The 14,123-nt window shown below is 58.3% G+C and overlaps 1 protein-coding gene across 8 annotated transcripts in view; it reads right to left on the bottom strand.

The window, feature by feature from the left end:
• MAD1L1 (mitotic arrest deficient 1 like 1) overlaps positions 1 to 14,123 on the bottom strand; it is a 323,294-nt gene that overhangs the window by 163,402 nt on the left and 145,769 nt on the right. For 5 of the 8 annotated variants that reach the window (XM_029219334.1, XM_029219333.1, XM_029219335.1 and 2 more), the window contains one exon: positions 8,873 to 9,017. The exons of 1 other annotated variant lie outside the window; for it this stretch is intronic. In XM_029219334.1, the coding sequence (XP_029075167.1) occupies positions 8,873 to 9,017 (145 nt within the window). Of the gene's footprint in view, positions 1 to 7,515; positions 7,683 to 8,683; positions 8,724 to 8,872; positions 9,018 to 14,123 lie in introns of those variants that run through there. 2 more of the 8 variants (XM_029219340.1, XM_029219339.1) reach the window with 2 other exon arrangements.

The following is a 14,123-nucleotide window of genomic DNA, read 5'->3' as shown; positions in this document are numbered from 1 at the left end:
TAATATACGAAATCAAATTCTGAAGCCGAGAGGGTTCTGCTCATCTGCAGGAGGCGGAGGCGTCGGGCCGAGCAGACAGGCCGGCTGGCATCTCACTGCCCGTCCTCTAGGCTTTTCTCGAGGGCCAGGAAAAGTGGAGGGAGGCGCTCTGAGAAAAAATCAGAGGCTGAGTCTGAACCTGAGTTTACAGAATGCAAATACCACTGCCCCTGCGCCCTACCGACAGGCGGAGAGCGTGATCCCAGCCAGGAGGGCAGGCGCCGGGCAGCAGGAGGGGGACAGCCCTCAGGTGGCTGGACTCCGAGGAGAAGCTCTCAGAAGAGAAGGCCAGCCCCACTGGACAGACTGCTGCCAGGGAGCAGAGCGGCATTCAGACACCCAGGCAGGACAGCAGAACCCCACCCCCGAGACTCCCGCTAACTGGGAGCAGGGAAACGGGGCACAGGACAGGGGAGGAGGGTCCGAAGGAGCCCCACCCTTCAGGAGCCACCAACCGAGGCCGCCAGCACGTGGAAGGCACGGAATGAGCATTTGTGAAAACCAGCAACTAGATGAGCAAAGGAACACACCAGAGTGCATGTCCCCCTGGGACGTGGACAGAAGCCGAGGGGCCAGGGCTGCAGCCATCCAGGAGGGCAGCATGTGAGCAAGGGCCGGGCCAGGTGTGGGCACGCAGGAGGCTCAGGCCTGCGGGTATCCTACAGACCTACCAGGAGACTGCTGATCTGCCATCTGTACCAGCCACTTCATGGCTCAAACACATTTTGCCCCTCATGTCTTAGCCGTGGAAAATCCTGGGACTGCTCCGTGCCAGGTCCCCATTACCCCATCTCTGGAATGGACTGGGCTCTGCTACGTGACGCTGTCCACAGACTGGCAGCAAGGCCATCACCCGGGTGCTGGTCAGACAGGCAGGAGCTCAGGGCCTGCCCAGAACTAACCCCCAACTCGGCCCCTTCCCGAGATGCCCCGTGATTCATACGCGCGCTAACGACCTGTGCCCTCAAGATCTCTCAGGGCTCCTCCCAAAAGGCCAGCGTAGGGTCCCAGTGGGACTGGAGCCTGGGTCAGCCACTCTGCAGGCGACGTAACCACTCTCACGGGGATGATGGGGAGACGATGACACACACTCAGCCCCTGCCCACACCCCCGCGCGTTCCCCAACGTCACCCGTCTGACCACCACTCCTCTTGGCTTACTGAGAAGTCACCAAGGCCCGGCTGCGAAACCCGTGACTTCCAAGCCCGGAGCGCCAGGGGACCTGGCGGGAGGTCTCTCAAGTTTGCCTGGAGCCCCCCCTTCCCAGAGCAGGCTGGAGGGAGAGGACGGGCCGGCGCCCGGACAGAGATGGGGGAGCGCTGATGGCCGAGGCCCCAGGAGGGACGGCCCACACCTGGTCATGGTCAGGCCTGAGACGTGGCCACTCAGCCTCGGCTCCAGGGCTTTCCTTCTCAGATGCCGTGGTGCTGGGACTTCCACAGCTGCCTGAACCCACCAGGGCCGGCCGAGATTCCCACGGACGGGAAAGGCTGAGAACCTGCCCGGCCCTGAAGGCGCCAAACCTGCACAAGCCAGAGGCACACCGCCCACCTCCGTGGCCCCAACAGGAAGGTTTTCAAGCAAACACATGGTCGAGAGACAGTAGCCTGTCACCATCCACGCGTGACGCCAATGTCAACATGCAGAATAAGCCATGCGTGGGGGCTGCTGTCAGGTCATGATGAAAAACAAAAGGGGAAAAATCCAGCACCTGACCCCCTCCATCCCTACCAGCCCCAGCATCCCAGCTGCGCTTGGAGCCGCAATGTGCTGAGATGGAAGGGGGGCCCATGGTGCCCGTGCTCCCCGCCTCGGTGGGTGGCAAAGACCAAGCCAGAGCACACAAAGGATTCCGTTTCTCAGAAGACAGAGCAGGTTCTGAGCTTCTTAAGCATTTCCTTCCGTGCTACCCAAACCAAGAATTTTCAGCATTGAAAAGGAGGCACACGAGAGAAATCCTTCTAATAAGATTAGGAAGCTCGACTCTAAGGAAGGATGTGGGAAGAGGATGAACATGAGTGATCAAAAGCAGCTGGTGGCATTTATGTTCTTTTGCAAGAGAAACAAACATAATTTGCTTTTCTCCAAGGTAAGGGGCCTCGATGAGGACACGGCGGCGTCAGCCACATGCCCACGCTCAGGCCCAGCGGTGCCAGCACGCAGGTTCCCACCGTGGAGGACGTGGGGACAACAGGACAGGTGCTGCTGAGGGGGTGCCCACACCGCAGCGACCCTGGTGACTCCCAGGGAGCCGGGGCAACGCGTATCAGATGTGCTCATGCCACAGAGCACCCTCCACGCCCCGCCGCACTGCCCTGGTCCCCACTGCCGCATGCCTCGCTCACCAGCCACAGGAAAGCAGACGGGGGCCCTAGCACGCCACAGCCAGGCCCCCAGGGGCTCTAGGAGCCCCCCAGTTATGCTCGGAGGTGTAATGAAAACAAAAAGCTGAGACAGTGAAAGTGCCAGTAGCCACTACGGAGATGCTCCTGGGAGGGAGGCCTGGCGGCCGCGGTGACACCAGCAGGAGGCCGTGGCGGAAGAGCCAGGGCCCGCCTACCCAGGTTCCAGGTTTAGCATCACCGCCTGCTCTCTGTGTCTCATCAGTAAAACGGAAATACCCCCGCCTCAACGAGCTTCCACAAAAAGCGAAGAAAATACGGTGTGTGAAAAGCTTCACAAAATAGAGGCCAACGACTTACTGCAGGATGTGCTGGTGTGAAAAGCATTCAAAGCTGAACACACTCTTTCTATGTGATTCAGGTGTTTAAGGTGAAAACTTACGTCCACACAAAAACACGCACATGGGTGATTACAGCAGCTTCATTCAGAAAGGCAGCCAAGGCGTCCTCCAGTAGGCGACGGGCAAATAAACAGCGACACATCCAGAGAACGGATTTTATCCGAGGATAAAAAGAAGGGAGCTCTCAAGCCAAGAAAGGACACAGAGGCACCTGAAACGCATAGTACTGAGTGACAGAAGCCAGTCTGAAAAGGCTCCACACTGTGGGACTCCAACTACACGGCCTTCTGGAAAACGTGAAACGACGGAGGCAGTGAACGGATGGGGGGTCGCCGTGGCAAGGAAGGAGGGAGGGGTGCCCAGATGCACACAGAGGACCGTGAGGGCCGTGAAGTGCCCTGTGTGATGCTGTGATGCGGGACACACGACACTAACCATTTGTCAAAACCCACAGAGAATCCAGCCCAGAGAGTGGCCCCTAATGTAAACTGTGGACTTTAGTTCATGTAGCAGTTGGAACAACGGACCACACACTGATGCAGGAATGTCAGCGGTAGGGGATTGTGGGGCGGGGGAAGAGAGACATGGGAACTCTCTATTTTCTGCTTAATTTTTTTGTAAACCTAAACTACTCTAAAAAATAAAAGTTATTAAATTTAAAACATGAACATTTTAAAATGTCACATACTGTATGATTCTATTTACACAATGTTCTTGCGAAAATTTCCAGAGATGGAGAACAGACTGGGGTGAGGGTGGGGGCCAGGGTGGCTTTAGGGGGCAGCCCAAGGAGGCCTTCACGGGTGGAGGGTCAATCCTGCATCTTGAATGAGCGGTGCTTACACAAGTCTGCGCGGTGATGACCTGACACGCACACACTGTAGGAACATGGATTGTGGTCTCGATGCTGCACTAGAATCACCTAGGATGCTACCACCCAGGAAGCTGGTGGAAGATGCACGGGGGCCCCCCTGTCTACCATCGTCACCACTTCCTGTGCATCTAAAATTGTGTTTTAAAGAACATAAAACTAACCCACCCACCAGGCTCTAGCAGTCTCCTCCTTTACTGGGCGCTGTTCCCTGGCTTCTCTGGCTTCCTCTTCTCTGTTTGTTTGTTCCCTCTCAACCTCAGGGAGACCCCAGGAGCTCAGAGCCCTGCCCACCCTACTGCCGCCTCAGTGGTGCCTAGAACAGACACCCCATAAGAATCTGTGCAACGACAAAGTGAAGGACAAAGTGAGTGAATGCGTTTGGGTTCTCTCTTTCGATTCCTTTCCAGCCTTCCCATCTGCCTACATTATGAGCTTGGAACATGTAAACCTTGCCTGAAGGTCAGCCTTTACAAATCCAGAAAGAATATGAGAAAATATTTTCAACAGAATAATAAAAATAACCCACATCAAAATTCATGGGGTAGGCATTTATGATAAAAACTCTTAGAAAACTACAAGTAGATGGGGATTTCATTAATCCAATAAAGAGTATCTACAAAAACCAAACAGCACACGTGGCTCTTAGCGGTGAACTACTGAAGCTTCCTGAGATCTGCGTGAGCCACGCACCCGCAAGCAGCCAGGCTCGTCCACGGGGAGACCTGCTCTCACGCTAAGGGATTTAGCAGGACTATTAGGTACAGACGCTTAACTGCATTTCCACAGCCCGGCACCAACACAGAGAAGGTAAAATCCGTGAGAGACACCATTACAACTACATCAACACAGGAGACACTCAGGGGGGAAGTATGTAACAATGTGCAAGGCTTCTACCCTAAAAACTACTAAATACTGCTGAGAGAAATTAAAGAAGATCTAAATAAGTGGAAGAATTATAATGTTCTGGTTCAGAAAATGAAATAATGTTAAGGTGTCATCTCTCCCCAAACTAGTTTATTCATTGTAATCCCAACCATATTCCAGGAGATTTTTTGTGTGTAAACAGACAAATTTATTCTGAAATGTATATGGCAAAGGACCAAAAGGAGCCAGCGAAACTTAAAGAACAATAATCAACCTGGATGTTTACTACCAGACATCAAAGCACAATAAAGCTGCATCAGTGGAGACAGGGTGATGCTGGCAGAAAGACAGACGGAACCAATGGGCAGAACAGAGCACACAGAAGCTGAGCTGCCCATCGGCGGTCACTGACTGACACTTAAGGCAACGAGACCACACACAGGGAACAGAGGGGTCTTTCCAGAAGCGGTGCTGGATCAATGGCACTTTCAATGGGGAAAAATCATCTTGTCACCTGCTTCACTCACACCCGAAATCAACTCCAGGTGCAGGTGACACCCAAATGTAAAAGGTAAAACAATAAATCAGAGAGAAGAGAAGAGTTCCTCACCTCCAAAGATCAGTCCATCACGAGCCACAAGGAGCCGCCATCAAGGTAACAAAGCCGACAGCTGGACCACACCAAGGTGACCACTGCTGCTCATCCCCAGACACGGGGAGGAGTGAAGAGGGCCCAGGAGAGGACGTCTGCCTCAGGCGTCTCCAACCAAGACTCCTACCGGCTCAGGGCGGAAACAACCCTCTAAAACCCCCGAACCGGGAGGGCAAGGCGGGAGCGGGCCCTTCAAAGAGAGGACGTGGAGGCCCGCACCTCACTAGGCTCCAGGGTCTCACACAACGAGCTGGTGCCTCCGTACCCACCAGAGTGAGTCAAACCAGAGCCACCGGGTTTTGGTGCAGACCCGGGGGGCCGGGACTCTCCCACAACTGGGGGTGGGGGGTGCACCCCGGGACAGGCACTGTGGGAACAGGCTCTGTGAGCAGCATTCCACACCTCGACGTGCCCACAGAAGCGGGGCCACCACCGAGCCTGCCCTCACCAGGGACACAGAGCCTACCACCTGCCTATATTCCCTCCAGAAAACTCATCACCTGCTGTCCAGGACAGAATTCAAGGATGTGAAGGTTGACTTTAACCCAGGAGTCTCCCCACTCCTTCTGACCTAACGCACACCCCAACTTCTCCACGTACAAAGCAGGGACTGCCCGCATCCCTGCAGGGCTGAGCTACTTGAGATCAGGAAGGAATGGAGAACCTCAGAGCGAACGGGCTACTCTCCTGGTCTCATGGGTCGGCGCCAGCAGCTCTGGAAGGCACTGGGCTTCAGCAGAGAACCACAGGGACGTGCCACCCTTGGCCCAAGCCTGGGCCTCCCCGCTGCTGAGCTGCTGACCCCACTGCGGCTTGGCCGGCAGCTGGACAAGCCTCACCATCACACAGCTCCTGCCAAACCACAGGCGATTTCTCAAAGCTGTCAAGCGAACACGAGGAACATAAAGAGGTAGGTTTACACAACGTAAACAGCACAAATCCCAACAGCCAACCAAAGCCCCTCGGTCAGAAAAGGACCAGGACACTTGAGGGCAGCCTCCTGGGCGTAACGACGATCCTGGGCAGGGAGGGAGTCCCGGCAGTCGACGGACCCCCGAGCGACGACTGCTCCCCCAGCCCAGGGAGACTTGCTCCCGGGAGCCTTCCTCCAGGACAGCCTCTTCTGGACACAAGGCAAGGGGAGCTCTGGCCTCCTCTGGGACATCCCCATGTGCTTCCTGCCTCAGTTTCCCAAAAGCTCACCTTCTGCCCACGTATTTGTTTCTTAAGCAGCAACAGCGGGGGTCCCACGGGGGCAGGGGGACGACATCACTGCCAGACTGTGACCCTGGAGGTAAGACACCAATGACAGGTGTCCTCCTCCAAAGGCTGCTCCACTAGGAAATGGGGGTCGGGGGGGGGTGTAGGAAAGAGGGGGAAGGGAAGCTTTTACTTTCACTTTTTGAAAAACTTCATGCTAAAAGTTAGCTTTCACTGCTTAGAGTCTATAAATACGATTCTGTAACCATATTGTGGAATATTAGGGGCACGCTGGAAATAGCCCATTTCAAATAGGAAAATGGTTTGTGTTCACCCAGTTCTCGAAGCCAATTTTCAATTGCTTAAAATAGTCATGGTATTTTACCAAGGTAATTACACTCTTAGCGATCAGTAACAATTAAGCCCTTAGACTCGAGATGCTTAATAAGGTCTCAAAATAAAATCACACATTCCAAGCACTGTACCCTGAAATGTCAAACACGCAAACAGAGCCCTCGAGGGGGCGCAGGAGAGCCCTGTCGGCGCACCTGGCCCAGCGCCGCAGCGGAGGGCGGGACACTGCACTCGCCACGCCCTACCCCAGGGAGCTGGTCCGGGGGCTCCCAGAGGGGTGAGGGTGTCTCCCAAGGAAGACAGGAAGATCAGCAACCAGAGCACCCTCGAGACCCGACAGCTGCCGCCCTGGAGGTGCCTCGAGCAGGAAGCACGCAGACCACGCGGGAGCCGCCGTGCGAGCCCACGGGGCCACCGAGGGCGGGGCGGGGTATGGGGCCGGACGTGCTCGGCTCCAACCAGGAAGCGGCAGCCTGGCCGCCCTCTGCAGACCGGCCCGACGAACAGCTTAATCATGCGGCTGGCAAGATGGACCCCGCGCGCCTGACCCGGCCACCGACCCATGGCAAACATGCCTCCGAGCCACAGTTGGTGTAAGTCATCTGTCAGTACCGGGCGATCGATACCGGGCCCCCCCCCCCCCACCTCTCTCTCTCAGAGCTACGCCTGTCAGCGCAGCGGGCCAGGGCCAGGACCGAATTAGACCAAAAGCGCCATCAGCTTCCAACCTGCTGAGCAGGGGGAAGAGAGGAGTGGAAATTTCCTGCCTCGGGAGCCCAGAGCAGTGACCTTCAAGGCCAGAAACTGTCCGAGGAGGAAGCCAGGCACAGCGCACGATCACGGAGGTGCCGATGGGTCCCGAGGCCACGGAGCCCGCGGCGCTGGAGATACGCCCCCGCTGAGGGGCCGCCCGGTGCACCAGCGGGACCTGTACCAGTGAACCGACGCGACCCTGGTAAAGCAGAGCCGCCAGGCTGCCAACCCAGCCCACAAGGACACTCGCTGGGCGGCACGGGCACTGGAAGTGGACGACACGGACAAGACCGACGGGCCCCGCACAAGGACAGCTCGCAAACTCACCAGTCCCCTGTGGGGCCACCGGCAAGGCTGGCGTCGAGGTCGGCCAAGCCTGACCCCAGGAAGCTCGAGTGACGTGACACACACAGCAGGGGACGTGCTGGAGAGGTCGGGAGATGGCGAGCTTTCAGCAGCCGGAATGTGACCTGCCTCCTAAAAGCTTCATGACCAGGAGGTCCCAGGTTTTTATCAAACGATCAAGAACAGGCAAACAGTTGTCAGACACGACTCCTGAAACTTCCCAGGGAGACGCCCCCGCCCCCCGCCCCCGCCCGCCAGGTCAGCGCGCCCGCCTGGCCGCTCACTGTCAGCCTGAGGGCAGGTGGGAGGTGTCCGCCAGCATCTGGACAACCCCAAGCCTCGCCTAGAGAACATCTGGGGACAGTTTCTGGCTTTTTCTTTCCTTGTCTTCTGAAATTTCAGCATCCAAGGCAACATTTTAAATAATGCTCTCTCACACAAAAATCGTAATTCATGCTCCAGCGAGCTGTGTGTATCAAGCCAGACGTCAGAGCCCCCCGGGCTCAGCAGTTAGCAAAAACCCGGCAGCCCAGACGCACACAGGTGACAGTTTCCCACTGCAGTCTACCCTGCGCTCCCTGGGCTCCGAAGGAGGGAAAGGCTGCACCTGCCCACCAGGCCGGAGAGAGGGCTGACCCCACCGTGAGACACAGGGGGCAGGGGCTGACATCCCGATACCCCAGGTCAGTGCGTGAAGGCCCCGGGCTCTGCCCTTCACAAGGAGGAGAGGCCCAGCAGGGAATCCCAGGGTCTGCATTTCAGAGCAATCCAGGGTAAAAATGCGCAGGCTGGCTAAACCGCCAAGATGCTCTCCCCTTTGGTGAGGGGAGAGCTCAGTCTGATATGAGCCGTGACTCACAGGCAGCGCCGTGGGTGTCTAACTGATCGAGAAGTGGGGACACAGATCACTGGTGGCTCTGGGTGCACTGCACTTGGTAGAGACCCTGGCAAACGTGGGGGCCTGGAGAGAAGACTAAGCGTGGACACGGCAGGGGCGGGCTGGGAGCTGCTGGCCCGGAAGGCAGGCCCCCGCGCAGGCGCCCCGTACCTTCGTCAGCAGCAGGACGCGCTTCTGCAGCCGCCGGGCCAGGGCCTCGTGCATCTCCCGCTTCTTCCTCTCCTCCAGCAGCTGGCTGCTGAGCTGGCGGACCTCCTCCTGGAGCTGCAGCCTGGCCTTCTCCAGCCCCCGGGCACTGCAAGAGGCAAAAGGGCAGAGTGATGAGGCCTGGCCCCCAGGACAGCACCCAGTGACGGCCCCCAGGCCCAGCGCGGCCCACGTCACTCAGGTCCCCAAATAGAGCCGCACGTGCAACCAGCCCGCTGTCACTTCCTCACTTCTGAAGAGCCACTTAAAGCCTTTCAGGAGCTTCTGGATTTCAAAGAGTCGCCCAGGGTGATCCCAGAACACGGAGGGTGCGGGGGAAGGGAAGCTCAGCTCCACACACAGTGGGGAAGCGGCCAGCAGCGCGGGCTTCGTTCACGAGGGTGCCTCTGCATGAGCTGAACCACCAGGGCAGGCGCTGCCCACCCGGACCGCAGTCGGCCACAGATGCGCAGCTCCGTGCGGCGCGGGGGCGTCAAGTACCAGCCCAGGGTGGGCCCCTTCCACAGACATCCTGCAGAGTCGAGCCCCCCGCAGAGCTCCGACAGCAGGGGGCAGACCCCAGGGCACGCGCTTCCCTCCACGCAGCCAGCGCCCTGCCTCAGTTCACACACTTGACGTTGTTCTCCGGTTACCGTGACAGCCTCTCGCCTGGGCAGCCTCCGGTGCCACCAAGCCGTCCCTCAGACTGCAGATCGGATGGGCACCCATGGGCTCACATGCCAACTTCCTGGCAGGGCACCTTCAGAGTTTGGTCTTTGCCGCTCTTTCCCTCAAAACTCCGTCAGTCCTTCACACCCTGTAGGGACCGTCCTCTGCCCTGGCCTGTTCCCACACAGGCTTCAGGAACCCCCGTCCTGCCCCACCTACACGGGAGGTGCCCACACGTAGACACCCCCCCGGCTTTTTGAGGGGACGGTGATCAGGAGAGTTCCCGGGAGGGAGGATGCCCCAGGAAAAGGAGGCACTAACCCCACCGGCGGGTGGGCGGGTGAACCGTGAAGCATGGGCCGAAGGTGCTGTGTCCATGCTCTTCTTTCAAGCAGAGGAAACCTCTTTCCAAGACAAACCTTTAATATTCTGCTTCTGTATTTTTCTTTTGAGATCTTACCAGGATTATATTACAAGGTGCTATTTGTAACATTTAGCTGGGGTGACGCCCAGTGACAACGAAATGACTTCGAAAATATAAAAGTTGGAGCTGAGGGGCGCTAGAGACAACACCACCTGCATCTTGTATCATTCTTGGCGTCCAATTTTTTCCTTCTTCGCTTTGATTACACGATTTCAAGAAAGCCTTAATCCACAGGGATGGCAGACAATGCTTTCTTTGGAGGTGGTCTCCACTGTGCTAATTTTTTCCATTTCACATCTGAGTGAGTACGGGGTTATTTTTTATCGTAATTTAGTATAATTCTTTGAAGAGCTAACTACAATTTGAGAGTAAACATGGAACACGCATTTACGGGACTTTGTAAGAGACTCAGAGAACGCCTGGTCTCAGAGCCGGAGCAGCATTCTCACCCAGGGGCCCCGCACCTCACCCCTCGCAGCCGCCTCAGAAAGCCTTCCTCTAAGAGCGAGTCCCCCTGCACAGCTGTCTGAGGGCACCTACCACTTCTACGTGCTTCATAACCACAGATGTAAAATAAAATAAAACAAAACAAGTACAAGTATTCATTGAAACAGACATTTAAAGAGGCCATTTTGAGTTCTAGTTCAATTTAAAACTATTCATAGGCCGATTTAATAATCAAGGACTGTGAAATCAACTCTGGAATCACTGACTTCAGGTGGGCAAGTGCACAGCGTTTTGAATCACTGCTCCGCCGTGTGATTTAATTAGAGGAACTCGGGTTCCCTTGTCCAAGCTGCCGAGGCCAGGTGGCAGCAGCCAAGGCCAGCTTGCAGGGGACGGGGCTGCTCTGAGCACAAGCTTTCTGGGGACAGCCCTGGTGGGAACTGACAAACCCCAAGACCCACGGTTTCGGGAGCACAATGTCCCCACACAGAGGTCTGGAGGCCTCCCCACCCGAGGGCAGGTATGAAGGCCACAGGGTAACTGCTGTCCACCTGCAGAGAGCGGGAGACCCCGACTCCTGGGGCCTGGCCCAGGGCACACCTCACCTGCACCTAGCCTGTCACCGCCAGCTCACGGTGTGGGCCCCTAAAACGTGGGTGGGCCTGAGGCCCCAGACCAGGCCCAAGATGTCGCAAGAACAAGTATGTCAAGTGCAGGACACAGTGCCAGTCACATGTCCAGCAGCACCCACAGGTGACGACCGAGCCTTTCGGGGCCTGGGGCTTGGCCCAGGTGGGCAAAGCTCCTGCCCGCTTAGAAAAGCCACCTGTCCTTCCCCGCGCGACGTGCTCTTCGGGAAACCAAGATGGGAAGCAAGGCAGCAGAGGACACGCAACCCCAGGCACCAGCAAGCAGCCCTGGGAGGGCAGGCCCCTGGCAGGCTGGCCTGAGTGGTGCTCGGCCCGGGCCGGGGTCTCCTGGGGTCTCCAGTGGAGGCGCTCCACCCTCAGGCTCACCAGCCCGTGTCGCCCCGAGTTCCAAGGCCTGCCATGAGGCCTAACGTTCCATCAGTACTCAGTTTTTTTTAAAGCTGGACTAGACCTAAATAACCAACCTGGACAACTTACAGGAGGCGGTGCTGCTGGCACTGCCCACAGAGCGCTGCTTGGGCCGCTGCAGCCTGGCTCTGACTCTCCTGAGCCCCGGTGACAAACTGGCCCAGCCCCGGAGAGACAGCAGGGGTCAAGCGGCACCACGGGCCCCAGCCCCCAGGCTCTCGTTCTGAACGGTGCGGGTCTCGGGAAAGACGCCGTGCGTTCTGTGCAGCAGAGGCTTAACCCAGGGCGCGGCTCACTGGTAAGTGAAAGAGGAGAAAGAGGCGCCCGGAGAGCTTCAGGGAGAAGCTGGGGTCCCCTGAAATCGCTCCATCTGGAGACCGAGAGCACTGGGACCCACGCCTCTGCGGGGGCACCACTGCCGTCGGGCCTGCACCAGCCGGAGTGGGTGGTGCTGGGAGGGCAAGGGCTGCCCCGCGCCACGGGCAGGAAAGGGAGCGGCAGGAACCCCCTTCTGGGAGAAGCACTGAGCACAGGCCTCCCTCCCCGCGGCCTTGCGGCTCTCCCGGCAGCGCTCCTCCGCACGGGCCGCAAAGGGCGCCGGCTGGCAAAGCAGAGCTGGGAAAGGGAGGCTGGAGTGCAGGACTGCCACGGGCAGAAGACGGACAAGAAGCGGCAAATATGTGATCAGCTCGGGAGGGAGGGAAAGCAGGGAAGGACCCAGAGGCTACAGCAGAGCAGGGCAGAGGCTCTGTTTACGTGAGAGGGCACCGCACCGCCCCAGGGGGCAGCACGAGGGGGTCTGAAGCCGCTGGGTGTGCGCCAGGGGCCAGGAGGGGTCAGAGGGCGCAGACAGAAAGGGGAGGAAGAGCAACCGGGAAGGGCCGCATGGAGAGGGCAGGAGAGAGCGGGAGGGGAAAAGACGGAGAGCAGAGACAGGACCTCTCAGAACAACGCGGGTGGAGGGGGCGGCCCAGGAGGCGCTGACTTGGGTCTACAGGTTCTCGGCGGAGCAGGCAAGAGCACAGGGTGTGCTCAAGGGAGCGACCCTGCAGGGTGGGGACGTCACGGGGGGCGGGAGAGGAGGGACCGTGAACAGCCGGGCCTCGGGGGGCAAGGGGTGGACAAACTGGCAGAAACAGGGCCTGGTCTTGTACAGGAGTGTGGTTTTCTGACGTTTCCAAGAACTCCCCCCGAAGTGCCCCAAAGTGGTTTCTCACAACACCTGCCGACAGGCGGCCCTCCCCTGTCCTCGTGTGCCGGGAGGTGACAGCACAACTTCAGCCTCTCCAGAGAGGGCCTCCTGCAGCCTGGGCCGCAGGCCCGTCGGCCACCGCTCTGCGAACAGAGGCCTGTGGGTCCCCGAGCCGCGGAGGCCCGACCCAGAGCGCCAGCACCACATGGCCGCCTCTTCCCTGCGGAACGCCCTCTAGTTCAATCGCGGCCTTCCTTGTGAAGTAGAGAGGAGAAAACCCATAAAAAACTAAACCTCTGGTTCCGTGCTTACGTTGAACCCTGAAGTCAGTGGCATTTCCGTGAACCTCTGGGAGTTCAAAATGAAGCCCTCAGTTCTCAGGGGAGAGGGCGTTCATCCATCAGTACCTTTCTGAGCTGGCGTCTGCGGAAGGAAGTAAGGCCTGAGCTCTTGAGAACCCCTCTCTGCGCTGTGACGGGCCGCTGCAGCCCACTGTAATGTCATCTTCATCAGAAAACCCCCAGCCTAAGGAGATCTACTTTCAAGGAAGGATGAAAGGACACGCACGCTGTGAAGCTGCAGGCAACACCTGAACGACCTTCTCTCGCTCAGCGCGGTTCTGCCCTGGGCTTGCACCGCACCTCCAGCCGCCACCGCAGCATCCCGGTGCCAAGGGGCGTGCTGTGACACTCGCCTGCGGGGCAGGAGGCCCAAAGGGCTGGCCAGCTCCTCTAGGAAGCACGCGGACAGGGCGGGGCAACCGACCCCAGGAAGGACCGCCCCGCTGTGCGGAGCCCTCGCTCCGAGCTGCTGTGGGCCGGGGGCCTGGCACCCAGTCTTGCCTGGAAGGTCAGCATGGAGGGCGGAAACACCCGGCAGCCGTGGCCGGGCCCACGTTCAAACCAAGAACAGCTCTGAGGCAAGCAAACCTGCAGTCGGCGACATGTGGTCGAGACGTTCACGCGGACACACGGCACTAGGCAAGACCTTTACTTCCGACGACTGCCCACGAGTACTTCCCCGAGGGCACGCGGTCACCCGCCCGGGGCCCTGCGGGTTAAGCCGTGAACGTGACTGCACGTGCACACTGATTCCTGGTGGCTACACTTCAGCACAAACTAGGATGATATTAACAAAATTTAATTCACACTTCTGCAAAGCCCCTAAAGCTCCCTCACGCTTGGGCTCCGAGGAGCAGAGCTCAACCCACCACACACGTGCTCTCCAAGCATCCCCGTCCCACAGATGGGAGACCAGGCCTCGGGGGCTGCCACTGAGTCGAGGCCCCTCCGCCCCGACCAGGACACGGTGCCCGACCTCCAGTCTCTCCAGTTCTGTGCCCCGTGTGCCCCGGCCACCAGGCGGGACAAGCCAAGCCACCACCAAGTAGGTGACTCACAAGCCACCACCAAGTAGGTGACTCAC

Source organism: Monodon monoceros, unplaced genomic scaffold (genome assembly GCF_005190385.1).
Source record: "Monodon monoceros isolate NGI ecotype Baffin Bay Population unplaced genomic scaffold, NGI_Narwhal_1 Super_Scaffold_13, whole genome shotgun sequence".
Lineage (NCBI taxonomy): Eukaryota > Metazoa > Chordata > Mammalia > Artiodactyla > Monodontidae > Monodon > Monodon monoceros.
Note: the sequence above shows the minus strand (reverse complement) of the source record. Positions and strands in the feature narration are given on the sequence as shown.